The sequence below is a fragment of the Schistocerca americana genome, chromosome X (assembly GCF_021461395.2).
Source record: "Schistocerca americana isolate TAMUIC-IGC-003095 chromosome X, iqSchAmer2.1, whole genome shotgun sequence".
Classification (NCBI taxonomy): Eukaryota; Metazoa; Arthropoda; class Insecta; order Orthoptera; family Acrididae; genus Schistocerca; species Schistocerca americana.
The window spans coordinates 738,523,489-738,541,112 of NC_060130.1; the positions used below are offsets into that span (position 1 = coordinate 738,523,489).

General features: G+C 45.7%; 1 protein-coding gene across 1 annotated transcript in view; it reads right to left on the bottom strand.

Annotated features, from left to right (window-relative positions):
• LOC124556294 (glutamate receptor ionotropic, kainate 2-like) overlaps positions 1 to 9,333 on the bottom strand; it is a 414,191-nt gene extending 404,858 nt beyond the window's left edge. Inside the window, exons 1-2 of the mRNA XM_047130270.1 lie at positions 9,312 to 9,333; positions 9,061 to 9,277 (exon numbers count right to left, since the gene is read on the bottom strand). Of these exons, the coding sequence (XP_046986226.1) occupies positions 9,061 to 9,277; positions 9,312 to 9,333 (239 nt within the window). The remainder of the gene's footprint in view (positions 1 to 9,060; positions 9,278 to 9,311) is intronic.
• Between the last annotated feature and the right edge of the window lie 8,291 nt (positions 9,334 to 17,624).

Here is a 17,624-nt window from a genome sequence, read left to right on the forward strand (position 1 = left end):
AAGCTTCAGTCATTGTGCATTGGCAGTCACTACGTTTTACCAATTTCATCAAAAAAAATGATCGTGTGGCATTGATGACTGGGAGGCCCCATCCGGGGAGGTTCTGCCGCCGGACGCAAGTCGTCTTTCAGGTGATGCCACAGTGGGCGACGTCTGCAGCGGTGATAATGAAGACAACACAATGCGAAGTCCACGAGCGGGGAAAAATCTCCAACCCTCGGGAATCGAACCTGGACCCGCTGCATAGGGGCAAACACATTACCACTCAGCTGAGCAGGCGAACACCACCTTGCTCAAGTATGCCTGATACGAAGCACAATATCCACAATAGTTGCCACGACCATTTCCTCCTCCATTCCTATTTTGTCTAAACAAAACTAGTAATTACTGTGAAGTGTCTGGATGTATTAATTTTTTCTTTTATCAGAAGTGCCTTGTGTAAGGAAAATGTTCGTTTTCGTGGTCCAACAGTCACTTCGAATTTTTGTGGCGAACACAGGGAATAAACAAGGAACCGTTTCATTGTTAGTAAAATACACATTAATCAAAAATTATCATATGAACTGTGTTACAGGAACTGTTATAAAATATAAAGTACCGGTTGATGGAAGTCGTCTGCAATGTAACATCAACACTGCCTTGATTTTGTTTCCTCTACAAGTTATGTATGCATCAATTACATATAAAACAGTTTAGCTGTCGCTATGAACTGCAATTTATTCAAAAAATTAATGATTTGAGACATTTTTGGTATGGTTAAAGTGCTTGAGATTCACGTGTGTGAGCTTTGGATTTCGCGCTACATGGAACAACTTTCTCTTGATAACCCAGCATCTGCTTATTTGCCAAGTCGCGTGGTAGACAGGAAAAGCTGTACAAACCGCTGTTTTGTGCACCAAAATTGAGTAACTTCAACATTAAAAAAAATAACTTGCTTCGCGCCTCAGCACCAAAGTATCTGCCAGTGCATTTCTTTCGGTGCTTTCTTCCTAAGTGAAAAATTTCAGGGTATGTTTCCAGGGTAAATGGAAGGAGGTAATTTTTATAATCGAAGACTGACTTGATGGTAAGTCGCTTCAGGAGCCGGCTATTAATTGCAGCTGAGCACAGGGTGGAACCGACCATCAGGAGGTTAAAGTGGGTGCGACAGACGTGGGTTAATAATATTGTCTTATATGGCGATGACTGAGAACTGTTGACGGTAAGAGCCTTTACTACGACATAATTAAAAAAAAAAGTCTTCGCATGTGACACATGTGTTACAGCGAAATATGTGGAACGTAGTGTTAATGGTGTAGCTAATAGGGTAGTCAGTAACATCAGCACCTGGCTTTCAGAGAACTCATCAAAGCGTAACTGCAACACAACGCAATACATACAGTTTCTGATATGGTACTCTTGTGAAAGTTAAATTTTGCTGTCCCATGCTGGTCAAACAGTGAGGGAAGTCGATCATTTTAAATTTAAATGGGTAGGTGGAAAGTTTTTGGAAGTATAATGTTCAAGACCTTGTGCCGATGCTGCTATTTTTACTATAAGATTGTTCTCCACTGTCACTACTGACATTGAACCCGAAAGGCTGATTTAGTTTACTTATTTTCACTCTATCATCTCATAAGCTCTTATAGTTTGGGCCATCTGTGTTCAATGACCAAGAATATTCTTAGGCCAGAAAGGAGCAGTCAGACACATCTGCAGTGTCAGTTCACGAATTTCGCGTAGACCATTTTTCAGGTTTCACGGAATCATAACTCTAGCATCGCTGTACATATATTCCTTCATTGGATATGTTGCTGACAACAAAGGCTCATTCAGTAAAAATTGCAACATTCATTCTGTGAACACTAAACCTGTGCACTATACCACAAGTTTAATTTTTAATATGCTCCCAGCAGAACTTTTTAAAAAAAGATTGATAACTTCCAAGTATTTAAATCCATGTTCAAAAGTTTCCTTGTAGCTCCCTTCTTCTATTCTGTAAAGGCAGCATTTGAGAACTTTTCACTGTATTGAGTTATTTACTTATACACTCCTTCAGAATGTTCTTAGTGTATTTTTAATTCCTTAACTCTTTTGTTCAAAAATTTTCTAATCAGAACTCTGTAAAGTAAACTGCTTGACAAGAAAAGTAAAGCACCCAGCAGGGGAGCAGGAAATGAAATGAAAATCACTGGGTGAGGGGGTATCTTATATTTTTCAGTATGTGATGTTATTTCAGTGATTACAAATTGAGACAATACTCGGCTCAAATAATTAACCGTTTGAGCCCCCTTATTAATATGACGTTACGTCCCCTCAGAACTGGATGCTTATACTAATTACGTTTGGAAGCCGTTGTATCCTGTCCTGAGGCATGCTAGCTCACAACTTTCGTATCTGGTTCTTGATATCCTGTATACTGGAACTGGGATGGAGATGACGTCTGGGCTGGTCCTACACATGTTATATAGAGGACAAATATGAGGATTTTTCTGGCCACAGGAATGCATCAACATCGCGCAGAAAGTTCATACAGACATATGTCACGTGTGGACGAGTGTGGACTTGTTGAAAAGTGGCATCACGATACTGTCGCAAGCGAGGTAACATACAAGGAAGCAGCATGACCGTGACGTACCATTTTGCTGTCAGAGTTCCTTGAATCACTACCAATCATGACTTGTAGTCATACCTGATGGCTCCCCACACCATGACGCCAGCAGTATCCCCGCTGTGCCTCTGCAAAACATGGGAAAAATGGGAGCTCTTCCCAGGTCGCCATCATACTCGTCGACGATGGTCATCCGGAGTGACGCAGAAAAGCGATTCATCGCTGAACACATCATTCATCAGCAGTCAATGCTTCCCCGTCACGCCACCACTCCAAACGTAGTCCTTTGTATTGTAGTGATAACGGCAGCTTACGCTTCAGGTGATAATTCCCTAATCCGGCTACTGCTCACTTCCGGCCAATGATGCACGAAAACACATTGTGTTGCAGGGAGTCCATTACGAGTTCTCGGACGGTAGGTGCAGATGCGAATGGATTACTACGTGCTTGATACACTATTCGGCGATCTTTCCTTGTGGTGGTGAGATATGGTTGACCGGAAGCCTTGACGACGAGTGTGCCTGCCCTCTTGAATCAATGCAGTCCAACACTGGGCCGTCAGATCCGCACTCCCGACAAATCTGAATTGCCCCATTCAACCAGCTGGCCAAATGGAAACCCACAGTGAGGCTCCTTTAAAACTCTTCCAGGTGTTGATAGCGATGTTCAAAAAATGGCTCTGAGCACTATTGGACTTAACTTCAAGGTCATCAGTCTCCTAGAACTTAGAACTACTTAAACCTAACTAACCTAAGAACATCACACACATCCATGCCCGAGGCAGGATTCGAACCTGCGACCGTAGCGGTCGCGCGGTTCCAGACTGTAACACCTACAACCGATCAGCCACCCCGGCCGGCGATAGCGATGTCTCACACGATTAAGCTACATCTTCTTTTCCTTCACAATGATCAACATCGGACGCTGTTCACCCCCCCCCCCCCCCCCCCTCCCATCTTTATATACCCTACCAGGCCCGATAACAACACTGAACATGAACAACACTATAAAACTCTAAGGCCGTTATACCTATCGAGAATAAATGCACATCTGTTCATTTAAACACCCACCGACGGTGTGTACACGTACGAAGTCACATTGACATCCGACAACGCTTTCTGGCCGCTTGACTTTTTTGTGAGACAGTGTTCTAGTAGCGTACGTATTGGCTCGTTCCATGGCAAAATAGTTTTGGCTCATATGGTCCCACTATAACGTAAAAATAAAAGGCGAAGGTGGATTGTTACTATAACATTGGAATATCTATCCTTTACAGGATAGGTGTCATACAATGCTCTACCCACCTTGAAGAAATGCCAGCGTGTATCAATACTATAGATTATGACATATGTCTTTTCACTTTCGTAGCATCGCTAAGTTCGCTTACCTCTCGTCATCTAAAGCTGTCTCGTTGATCTTGTCCCTATTGGGTTCTCCGTTTAGGCGAAGGATTCGACGAGCAAACACCAAACCATACTGAACGAAAAGTATGAGGTCATCCACATGAGTGCTAAAAGGAATTCGTTAAACTTCGGTTACACGGTAAATCAGTCAGAGCTAAAGGCCGTAAATTCAACTACATACCTAGGTATTACAATTACGAATTGGAAGGAACACAAAGAGAATGTTGGGGAAGGCTACCCAAAGACTGCGTTTTATTGGCAGGACACTTCGAAAATGTAACACATCTACTAAGGAGACTCCCTACACTACGCTTGTCCGTCCTCTTTTAGAATACTGCTGCGCGGCGTGGGATCCTTACCAGATAGGACTGACGGAATACATCGAAAAAGTTCAAAGAAGTGCAGCATGTTTTGTATTATCGCGAAGTATGGGAGAGCGTGTCAGTGAAATGATAGAGGATTTGGGCTGGACATTATTAAAAGAAAGACGTTTTTCGTTGCGATGGAATCTTCTCACGTAGTTCCAATCACCAACTTTCTCCTCAGAATGCGAAACTATTTTGTTGACACCGACCCACATAGGGAGAAACGATCACCACGATAAAATAGGGGAAATCAGAGCTCGTACGGAAAGATATGGGTGTGCGTTCTTTCCGCGCGCTATACGAGATTGGAATAATAGAGAATTGTGAAGGTGGTTCGATGAACCCTCTTCCAGGCACCTAAATGTGATTTGCAGAGTATCCATGTACATGTAGATGTAGAACTGATGTGGCGGTGGCGAAGAAAATACAGTGCTATGAAACAGAGTTACCGAAACATAGGATGCCACTTGGTTTTTATTCATTGACGCTTAGCGGAAATCAAGAAACGCAACTAAGAGAGTGATTATGATCATCGTTTAATCAAATTCGACGGAAACTAACAATGAACACCGGAACAGGACACAATTTAATGATTCACAGTATTACAAGACATCCAAAATTTCACACCACTGTTCACCAAGGCATTGATATAAAACTTGTAGCGAGTGTTAAACAAAAATGTTTTCCAAGCCACTGTTGATTGCGACGACTAATTGTCGCCATCGCATTCCACTTGATCAGCCCGACGCGTGTTGCCCGATCGTAAACGGTAGAAGACTGGTGGTAGTTACGGGAACAGTCTGGCGCCTGTTAAAATGTTTTTCTCTTTTACGGTTTTCAAAATGGTTCAAATGGCTCTGAGCACTATGGGACTTAACATCTGAGGTCATCAGTCCCGTATTCTTAGAACTACTTAAACCTAACTAACCTAAGGACATCACATACATCCATGCCCGAAGCAGGATTCGAACCTGCGATCGTAGTAGCAGCGCGGTTCCGGACTGAAACGCCTAAAACCACTCGGTGACAGCGGCCGGCGAACTAAAAAAAAAATAGATAAATTCGAGACCAGCATCCACACGGCAATACTACTCCAACAAAATAGGTACATTGGTAATGTCGGGCAAGTCGTCGCCTTCATTCAGTATACACATAAGGAAATACACTTTCACATACGTTACGATATTATTTTTTATTTGAGATTTACTATTCCAGAATTAAATTGAAATTAGACCCAATTCCCCTGTTATGACCAAGGTTTCCTGAGGGCTTCCCTTGGTTGTAAGGCAAATGCTGGAACTCCCAACTGGGACTCCCTCTGCCCCTTTACCTTTATTAAACTGAGAAGTTGTTAGTCGAACAACCCGCTCTACATTTAGGAATTGCAAATGAGAAATACTGAAAAAAATCAATACGAAAATCATTTTCCATTAGTAAATGGACGAGAAGTATTAGTGTGTAAGCCCGTAGATGTACACTATCTCTTAAAATGTATTTGGATACATTTTGGTGGACACTAGTATGGGGTGTGTCCACCCTTAGCCTTTATGGCAGTTTTAGCTCTGCTGGGTAAACTATCAAGGAGGTGTCTGAATGTCTGTGACGGAACGTCTGCCCATTCGTCACCAAGGGACAAAACCAGAGACGGTAGTGATGTTTGATGCTGAGTTCTGGTGCGAGGTCGACGTTCTAGCTCATCCCAAAGCAGTTCCATTGGGTTCCATGGAATTTTGGTAGGCCAGGCCATTTCTGGAATGTTACTATTAACAAACTATTGCGTCAGAGGTTTGGTTTATGACGGGTCCAATGACATGCTGATACACGTAATCATAATCTCTGCTGTGTTCCTCTACTGTAAGCAGAAGTGCTGTAAAATACATTCTTATCCTCCCACATTTAGCGTTTTCTTAAGAGCATTAAGGGATCCAGAGCACAGCCACGAAAACACCCACAAACCGTAACACCAACTCCTCTGTACTACGCAGTACGCATGATGGCAGGTAACGTTATCAGGCATTCGGCCAACCAAAACGCTTCCACTGGATTGCCACAGGTTACAGAGTGACTCACAATACAAATCAATCGTTTCCAGTCATCGACTGCACAGTGGCGATGCTCTTTACACTACCTCAAGTGTCGCTTTGCATTGACTGTAAAAGTGTGGCTTATGGGAAGCTGCTCGACTACTGCACTCGATTCTTTTAACTCCTAAAGCCGAGTCATTGCGCCACCTGCAGTGCTGGTAGCGCTTCTTAATTCACGAGTTACTTCTTCTGCTGCTTTCGTGCGACTTTTTATAACCACTGTCCGCAAGAATTGAAATGTCGCGGATGGATTTTGTACTCAGGTGACATCTAAATCTACATCTAATTACATACTCCGCAATCCACCATACGGTGTGTGGCGGAGGGTACCTCGTACCACAACCAGCATCTTCTCTCCCTGTTCCACTGCCAAACAGAACGAGGGAAAAATGACTGCCTATATGACTCTGTACGAGAGCTAATCTCTCTTATCTTATCTTTGTGGTCTTTCCGCGAAATGTAAGTTGGCGGCAGCAAAATTGTACTGCAGTCAGCCTCAAATGCTGATTCTCTAAATTTCCTCAGTAGCGATTCACGAAAAGAACGCCTCCTTTCCTTTAGAGACTCCCACCCGAGTTCCTGAAGCATTTCCTTAACACTCGCGTGATGATCAAACCTACCAGTAACAAATCTAGCAGCCCGCCTTTGAATTGCTTCTATGTCCTCCCTCAATCCGACCTGATAGGGATCCCAAACGCTCGAGCAGTACTCAAGAATAGGTCGTATTAGTGTTTTATAAGCGGTCTCCTTTACAGATGAACCACATATTCCCTTCCAATGACTTGTCCACGTTCGAAGCCACTGGCATCTCCTGACCGACCCATTTTGCTGTTGCTCCTTCTATACTGACAGCACAACACAGCCCGCCTCCTATTATACTGGCAGGCCCGTCTATTGTCACATCAGGTGATCAATCCACATTACATAGGGGTGTCCGTCTACTTTTCAACAGATAGTATACAGGGTGTTACAAAAAGGTACGGCCAAACTTTCAAGAAACATTCCTCACACACAAAGAAAGAAAATATGTTATGTGGACATGTGTCCGGAAACGCTTACTTTCCATGTTAGAGTTCATTTTATTACTTCTCTTCAAATCACATTAATCATGGAATGGAAACACACAGCAACAGAACGTACCAGCGTGACTTCAAACACTTTGTTACAGGAAATGTTCAAAATGTCCTCCGTTAGCGAGGATACATGCATCCACCCTTCGTCGCATGGAATCCCTGATACGCTGATGCAGCCCTGGGGAATGGCGTATTGTATCACAGCCGTCCACAATACGAGCACGAAGAGTCTCTACATTTGGTACCGGGGTTGCGTAGACGAGAGGTTTCAAATGCCCCCATAAATGAAAGTCAAGAGGGTTGAGGTCAGGAAAGCGTGGAGGCCATGGAATTGGTCCGCCTCTGCCAATACATCGGTCACCGAATCTGTTGTTGAGAAGCGTACGAACACTTCCACTGAAATGTGCAGGAGCTCCATCGTGCATGAACCACATGTTGTGTCGTGCTTGTAAAGGCACGTGTTCTAGCAGCACAGGTAGAGTATCCCGTATGAAATCATGATAACGTGCTCCAGTGAGCGTAGGTGGAAGAACATGGGGCCCAATCAAGACATCACCAACAATGCCTGCCCAAACGTTCACAGAAAATCTGTATTGATGACGTGATTGCACAATTGCGTGTTGATTCTCGTCAGCCCACACATGTTGATTGTGAAAATTTACAATTTGATCACGTTCGAATGAAGCCTCATCCGTAAAGAGAACATTTGCACTGAAATGAGGACTGACACATTGTTGGATGAACCATTCGCAGAAGTGTACCCGTGGAGGCCAATCAGCTGCTGATAGTGCCTGCACACGCTGTACATGGTACGGAAACAACTGGTTCTCCCGTAGCACTCTCCATACAGTGACGTGGTCAACGTTACCTTGTACAGCAGCAACTTCTCTGACGCTGACATTAGGGTTATCGTCAACTGCACGAAGAATTGCCTCGCCCGTTGCAGATGTCCTCGTCGTTCTAGGTCTTCCCCAGTCGCGAGTCATAGGCTGGAATGTTCCGTGCTCCCTAAGACGGCGATCAATTGCTTCGAACGTCTTCCTGTCGAGACACCTTCGTTCTGGAAATCTGTCTCGATACAAACGTACCGCGCCACGGCTATTGCCCCGTGCTAATCCATACATCAAACGGGGTATCTGCCAACTCCGCATTTGTAAACATTGCACAGACTGTAAAACCACGTTCATGATGAACACTAACCTGTTGATGCTACGTACTGATGTGCTTGATGCTAGTACTGTAGAGCAATGAATCGCATGTCAACACAAGCACCGAAGTCAGCATTACCTTCCTTCAATTGGGTCAACTGGCGGTGAATCGAGGAAGTACAGTACACACTGACGAAACTAAAATGAGCTCTAACACGGAAATTAAGCGTTTCCGGACACATGTCGACATAACATATTTTCTTTCTTTGTGTGTGAGGAATGTTTCCTGAAAGTTTGGCGGTACCTTTTTGTAACACCCTATAGAGCCCGGAAGCTCGTCACGATTTGTTCAATCACACTGCTGCGAGACCGTGCATTGATACAGGGAATGAAGTACTTAGTGAGATGTGAAGCTGTAACTGGCCTGTGGTCGCCGTCAGGGGAGAGCTGCCGCAGGGCGAGCGGCGGGTGGCCGCGGTCCCGCGCCTCCAGCAGGTCGCGGAGCCTGCGAAGCGCGTCGTCGCCCTCGTACAGCAGCGCGTACGATCTCCAGCCCAGCGCCCTCACCACATCGGCCAGCGCCTGTCCCACAAACACACACAAGGTTGTTACCACTGCGCATTTATCAGAATTAATCCTATGATTTACACGCAGTTTCAAAAAGACTCATTCGATTTCACAAGAATATGTCTTCTAGATGGATGAAGAAAGAAACTGGGATTCGACCCGCTAAGATAGCCGAGCGCGCTAACGCGATGCTTCCTGGACTCGGGTAGGAGCGCCGGCCCCGGATCGAATCCGCCCGGCGGATTAACGACGAAGCCCGGTGTGCCGGCCAGCTTGGATGTGGTTTTTAGGCTGTTTTCCACATCCCGCTAAATGAATACTGGGCTGGTCCCCACGTTCCGCCTCCGTTACACGCGTCGCAGACATTTGAAACGCGTCCGCATTTCACGATTTACACTAGACGCAGACAGTTGGGGCACACTGATTCCGTCGTGGGGGGTACGGGGTGGCGGCAGGAAGGGCATCTGGCCATCCCTCAAACTAACATTGCCAAATCCGCTGTAACCACGCCGACCCTGCGATCGGTGCGGGACTCTGGCGTAAGTGAAAGAAAGAAAATAAAAAAGAAGAAAGAAACTGGGGTTCATTTTAATTTATACAAAGACTAAAAAAAGTAAAGGAAAGAACCATGAGATTCTAAAAGTGTGTATGTTTCTCATGAATACATGTACAAGTTTAGGATACCTTTTTCAATTAGTAATTGACAGTTTCAAAGTTTCACTTCAGCTTTCACAGATATTCAGTGTACCCTTATCCGGATGCACGACAAAAATCCAGACAATATGAATCTCGTCTCATATTTTTTCCAACATGTCTGCTACTGCTATTGCAATATGGCGTCGCAGTTTGCCCAAACTTACTCGAAGAGGAGGAGTGTGAAGTCTTTTACAGACCCTCATCACAACAGAACGTCACAAGCTGTGTGATCGGACGAACGTGGAGGCCAATGGTGATATGCGAGATTCATAAGCCACTTAAAGCCGATCAATCTTGAGGCAATTGATTGTTATGAAATATTATTACAATCTTCGGCATGCTGTCGTAGTTGTGGAAAAAAAAACCTATCGCTAACATAACAGGTACATGGTTCCAATAACCGTATTTTCCGCAAAAATAAATCTTTTTGTAGCGTAGTGACTTTGTCAAAGACGAAACGCACGTGGCAGGGCCACTGCATCTGCCCAGACCAGTCATCACTAGAAAGGATGAGAGAGTAACAAAATTAGTCTTTTAATTCTGATCACAGATTCGAACTCGAAATAAAATTTCGAGTAGAATGACACCTAACTCAGACCTTTCGATTAATTAATTAACAGTTCATCAAATCTGATTATTGAATTGATGTTATCAAATTAATTTCCCCAACTCCACACACACTATCGAGGTATTGCCTACATAGAGGACTGTCGGTTGGAGGGGGTCGGAGAAATTTAACATTCCTCGTTTAATTAATATAGAAAACGCACAAGATGGGGAAATCTACCTTGGTTTTCTGGCCCTTAATTCGATCTGTCGTGAAGCCACGCGGTGGTGGAGGCACAGACAGTTCAAATGGTTCAAATGGCTCTGAGCACTGTGGGACTTAACTTCTGAGGTCATCAGTCCCCTAGATCTTAGAACTACTTAAACCTAACTAACCTAAGGACATCACACACACCCATGCCCGAGGCAAGGATTCGAACCTGCGATCGTAGCGGTCTCGCGGTTCCAGACTGTAGCGCCTAGAACCGCTCGGCCACACCGGCCGGCCACCGACAGTTCCCCCGCTTTCAGAGAACTCACGCCAGTACAAGTCACCCAACTTGAGGGCCGGAACTCACCCACTCCAGGCACCCAGTATAGCGGCAACAGTTGCACCTCTCACCCCTGTTAGTAGGTTACAAGGACCTTTTCGTATACAGCGGAGGTGCACCGTAGCTCATAGACCGAACCTTTAAATAAGCTGTGGAGCATCTCTCCACGCCGGCCGAAGTGGCCGTGCGGTTAAAGGCGCTGCAGTCTGGAACCGCAAGACCGCTACGGTCGCAGGTTCGAATCCTGCCTCGGGCATGGATGTTTGTGATGTCCTTAGGTTAGTTAGGTTTAACTAGTTCTAAGTTCTAGGGGACTTCGCATTCGGGAGGACGACGGTTCAATCCCGCGTCCGGCCATCCTGATTTAGGTTTTCCGTGATTTCCCTAAATCGCTCCAGGCAAATGCCGGGATGGTTCCTTTCAAAGGGCACGGCCGACTTCCTTCCCCGTTCTTCCCTAATCCGATGAGACCGATGACCTCGCTGTCTGGTCTCCTTCCCCAAGACAACCAACCAATCTCGGGGACTAATGACCTCAGCAGTTGAGTCCCATAGTGCTCAGAGCCATCTCTCCACCCCCATGCCGTTGCAGTTTTAGGGGTGTCATCATCGCGAGGTTTAGTGTACGACAGCTACCGCCATTTAGTGGCTAGTGCTCCCATTAACGTGGAAGCAGCCTAGGTTAGTCATCCACGAACCACTAGTGATGTTTACAGTTACTAAGTACATCGCAGTTGCAGTGGTTGCGACTGTACTACCGCTACGTCTGCGGGCGAGATACTGGCGCTACAGATAGACAAGTTTAAGATGTTATGGCCGACCCCTGTCACTTTCCTCGAAAGCGTGACCAATGGTTAGTTTCTTCTGTAATAGCGATACCGTTATTTCACTTCTGTGCTCTCTCTGTGGACTGGTCTTTATTCTGAATAAAGTTTTGTTGTGTGAACATGTGTACTTTCAACTTGTCCTACAGCAAGTAAGTCTATTGCTCGCCAGCGGCTACATTCTGTAAGTGATAATTTACGAAAACTTGTGATCGGCCTACCTCTCGTGTACGTGTTCATTTTGATTGTATGATTTTCCAGATTATCCCGCCTTGCATTGTGTGTAGCTTCCCTAATGGCCCTGCTGTAAAGCAGTTCCTTACTAGTGTTGAAGCACCCGTTGTGAGGAATGAAGTCCGATACCTGGGACAGAATATCCGCAAGTGAGTGATCTGCTAGGGAACAATGTTAGTGCTTCTTTGCTAATCTGCTACAGTTAGAGCCACCAACACACAAAGGCTAGATTTTCTCTCGCGAATCGACGGAAAACGCACTAAACTCTTGAGAGCCGGTCTCGTTCTCGACTACGCTACGTTGCTGCAACTGTATGTTTCTCATGTTTTACGGTTCACTTTACCACTAAAATGGAAGGTAATCTCATCACTGGACATCAAACACGAAAAGCGATTACTACCTTCTCCCAGAATTATTTCACTAAGTTTCCCACTTTGCTGTTTCCCACAATAATGAAGGACTTGCAGCAACTTAATCCTCTATGGTTTGAAAGACTAAAGTCACCGAATAGCACGTGATACTGGCGCATCATGAATTGCGAAACCTCGGCTGACACGACGCGCAGATATTTGTGGACTGTATGTAAACCTCACTTTACTATGCTCAACGTCTGAAACGAGCAGAATGGGGCGACCTCCCGACTTCCCCTTACATTAACAACTTGAAACTGCACGTGTCATCGTCGCATCCTGTGACGTGCAGAAGACTGAGTGCCGTACTCACGACTATAGCTACGCGGCTCAGATGTAACTGAAAAAAAAGAATGGTTCAAATGGCTCTGAGCACTATGGGACTCAACTGCTGAGGTCATTAGTCCCCTAGAACTTAAAACTAGTTAAATCTAACTAACCTAAGGACATCACAAACATCCATGCCCGAGGCAGGATTCGAACCTGCGACCGTAGCGGTCTTGCGGTTCCAGACTGCAGCGCCTTTAACCGCACGGCCACTTCGGCCGGCCATGTAACTGAAGTTCACCTGTTCAAACGGATACGAGAAACGCCTATTGTTGCTGGGTTATCGCCATACCGGCTCGTCGCACATTGAATAATTAACAAGCAAGCGATCTAAATCCAACTGCACCGGTTACCTAACACTAGCGTCAAGGTAAGCTTTTAATTTCTAATGAAATTGAAATTTAACCAGAATTTCTATTTCCATTCATATAGAAGGTACAGTAATTTGAAATTGGATGAATCTTATTTAAACATACTGTACAATATAATTCCAGAGGTTAAATGTAAAATGAACGAAACATTCCGATCTGTAGCACTGGTGCACTGAGATTAGGTCCGAAAGTCTCCGTCTGTGCCTGAGAGGACCACAAGGCGCCCCGAAGCACAGGTGGAGAAGTTAGAGAGTGGCGGAACAAACCTCGATGCAGGTGTTGTCCAGTAACCCATTGTACAAGGTGGGGTCATAAAAACAGGCTGGCAAAATACACGGTACCGTCACATTAATGTGACTCTAGTCAGTCTTCAACGTCAACTTGCAATAACCACTCACAAACGGTAGGTGGCAGCACTTGCAGTGAAGGATATACACGGGTTGGATAAATATTATTGACAACACTTCCGTAACATGAAGGATATGCGTCACACGGCATGTCTGCTGTCTGTAGCTGTTGAGGTGGTCAGTTGAAGTAGTCCCCTGAGCAGCGATGGCTGCGTTTGCGTCAGTCGCTGTGTGTACCGTCTGGAAGTGCGAGAGGCCAGTTCAAGCGTCCCAACAGCGTGTTAAGGAAACACGAACAGCGCGCCTGGACCAGGGTTGAAGTGGTCTGTGGTGCCGGCCGCTGTGGCCGAGCGGTTCTAGGCGCTTCAGTCCGGAACCGCGCTGCTGCTACGGTCGCAGGTTCGAATCCTGCGCCGGCCGTAGTGGCCGTGTGGTTCTAGGCGCTACAGTTTGGAGCCGAGCGACCGCTACGGTCGCAGGTTCGAATCCTGCCTCGGGGATGGATGTGTGTGATGTCCTTAGGTTAGTTAGGTTTAAGTAGTTCTAAGTTATAGGGGACTGATGACCTCAGAAGTTAAGTCCCATAGTGCTCAGAGCCATTTGAACCATTTGAATCCTGCCTCGGGCATGGATGTGTGTGATGTCCTTAGGTTAGTCTAGGGGACTGATGACCTAAGATGTTAAGTCCCATAGTGCTTAGAGCCATTTGAACCATTTTTTTGGCCTGTGGTCAGAGCGCTCAACAATGTTTCCTACTGGCACTGCATCCCATCATCCTTCATAACAGTGCACTACGCCACACGGCGACCCCCGTGCAGGAGTTCCTGCATGCGTGGTGGTGTCAGATACTGGAACAAACACCGTCTTCACCCGATACGCGTCCGTGCGATTACGACCTGTTCGCGCTACAGCAGAAGACAAGACATCATCCGTGCCATAGGGCGGTCCTTGCGAGATATCGATTGAGATGGATTCGCCGGCGGTGTACGACGCCTTCCATGTGTGCGGGGGATGGAGATCGAGATAGGGCGATTATACTGAGAGCATTTAATACAACGAACGTCTGCCAATAAGGTATAGTATGAATTATTTCCGTGTTGCCACTAATTTTTACCCATCCCATGTATAAACCGTATCGCGGAGACGCACAAAATATGTCAGTCGTTGTAGTAATGTGGAAAGGGGACGTTTCTTCTGACGACAGAAAAGGTCATGATGATCGGCTTGCCGGCCAAGAGTTGAAGTACTTCCTTAACAGTTAGTCGGTAAACTGTTTGCTTGCTGCTGTGGTCAAGGTGTATCGTGTATGGCCGAATGACGCTATCCAAAGCCGACGCCGAGACAAATATGGTACACCACGGGCCATAGATAACAGGGATCAGCGAGGGCTGCTGGGATGTGTACAGGGGAATACACGTGCAACTTGTGAGCAGCTGACCACCCAGATGAACCTAGGGACTACTAACAGTGCTTCCTCGACGACCATTCAGCGAACATTGGTGCATATGAGCCTTCTTACCAGGAGCCAGGTACATGCACGAAGCTGACTCCTGTTCATTGGCGACGAAGGCAATACCGAAACTGGACGTCCACTGAGTGAAGACAGGTGACCTTCTCAGATGAATCACGTTTCATGCTCCATCGAACTGAAAGCAAAAACCCTGCAACAATCGTCGGAAGGGTTCAGGCCGGAGGAGAGAGCATTTTGGTCAGGGGAATGTTTTTGTGTCATTCCCTAGATGATTTCGTCATTCTGGAAGGTATGATGGATCAATACAAGTATGTATCTATCCCTGGTAATAATGTCCACCCCAAAATGCAGTTTGTTTTTCCTCCACGCAATGGCATCTACCAGCAGGACAGTGTATCGTGTTACACAGATCGCAGTGTACATGGATGATTCTAGAAGTACCTGGCTACAAAACTCCCTGGATTTAAAGCCAATCGAGAGTCTGTGGGACCACCTCGATCAGGCTGTTCGCCCCATGGATCATCAACCGAGAAAACTATCGTAGCTGCCCACGGGACTGGAGTCGGCATAGCTGCACATCCCTGTTGGTACCTTCCATAATCCCACTGGCTGTCCTCCTGCACATGTCACAGAAGTCTGCGCTGCAAGAGGCGGTAATTCAGGCTTTTGACAGAAGGTCACTTCACTGTGAATGGACAGTGTATTTCATACACCTTTATTAAGACAGGAAAATACCATCCACGCTGTGTGCGTATAATGTAAGTTGGTTTACCTATTGTAAGCCGCATGAAATATTTTCCGTGTCAGTTTTATTTGCCCTCCCTGTAGATGCAGGTCTGAAGAACACCCGCTGATCCATGTTGTTATACTATCCGTGTTAACAATACAATAGGGATTGTTGTCACCCGACAAATTGACGACTCAGTGGAACGTAAAGTTTTGCAGATCCAGGAGAAACTGAATGGCAACTCAGGACGACGCAGGAATTCATTTGGAGACGGCCTTTTCTGGATTAACATTTAGCGTGAAAAAAAGCGTAAAATTACTGCAAGAAGAGTGTTACCGAATAATTTAACTGGTAAGATGAAGAAGCTGAGCTATCCAATCCGATGGATGTACACATCCACAGAAAGCTTTTAAAAACTCTTCAGCGAGGTCCTTCTACAGTGTAGATGGCTTTTCTGTGAGTTTTTAACCTCACTGCTTGTTTTCATGATGGACACTTCACTGCCAGGTCCCATGCGAAGCACTTTAACTAGTACCCGGCCGCCCGTCGGTAATCTGATTGTGAGCGCAATAACTGTCATTCAGAGTTGCAACCAGAAGATAATTGTCGGAGTCTAGCACGAACTGCAGCCACACACAATGCGGTCACACACAACAAACCACCGCCCAGATGCTGCCTACTGACCCGTGCCACCTGACACCACTACACCACCAACCGACTGCGACTGCGACTAACACTGAAGCACTCGCGCAAAGTCCTCTTTGCAATGTTCTATTTGCCTCAAAGTAACAACTGAACCTTGGACAGCAGTGGTGAGATTTTCATTGACGTAATGGGTGAACTATTACTTAGCAAATGGTAACCGTAATCAATGTAACAGGGTCCAAAACCGATATTTGTAAAAATAAAACGATTTTAATATTTTGTATTTACACACTTGCACACGACGCATCTAATCCCTTTATTTGATACTGCAAATACCACATTCAACTGCAATTACTTATTAATTAATAAATATAATCAACATCAATAACTTCAAACGTGGTGTCCTATCAGACCTACCATTATATAATTGTCGTCAAACATGGGCCTAAGCAAACGCATCTCACATTAAATATATGTGAGGCGAGGCTAGAGCTGTGTCCTGAAACGATAGGGCCTTCATTACCTCACCAGTGTGTTTGATATGTAAAATATACACGATAGGCTATCAGGAGAGTGCTGAAACATACTGACTAAAGACGGGTAACCAAGCCAATCTCTCGTCTCAAAAACTGGCAACCGTATACCTGGTAAAAAGAATGAAGAGAATACAGAAAGGTACTAACAGAACGCTTTGTGTGCTTTTCGAGACTTTCCCGAAGTAATAACTGCTTCAGTCGGATAATGTTGTAAAGGATGAACAATCCTTCAACGACACAGCTGCTCGTCGTCTTCAGGTGCTTACTGACGTGTTGCTGCGTCAATATATGCGCTGCATCGCTAGAAAAGCGCAGGCGCCAAGGCGTGGGGATATAATGTTATCGTAGACGAATCATTGAGGGCGTCGACATCCATAGCCCCCTTCCGGAGAAACGAGCCACGGTCTTCGCATGCTCGACGCGGGAAAAGCGCGCCCACAAATCACGGTCCAGCGCCCGCGTAGCGACTGTTGGCGTCCAGCTTAAGGTGCCTGGAATCCGGTTCCCCGTCATGGTCGACTCGTTATATTCGTAGGTCTGCGGCCAACGATGCCTTAGTAACACCAATGCTGGTTCTCATGTCTTGCTAAGTATAAATCCCGTGTATCCATTAATCAGGTCGTCATTTGTATGTACTGCGACTGCTTGTTTGATGATGGAGTCCCAGTGCGTGTAGGTGAGCGAAAGGATATTTGGTTCTCCGTAGTTCA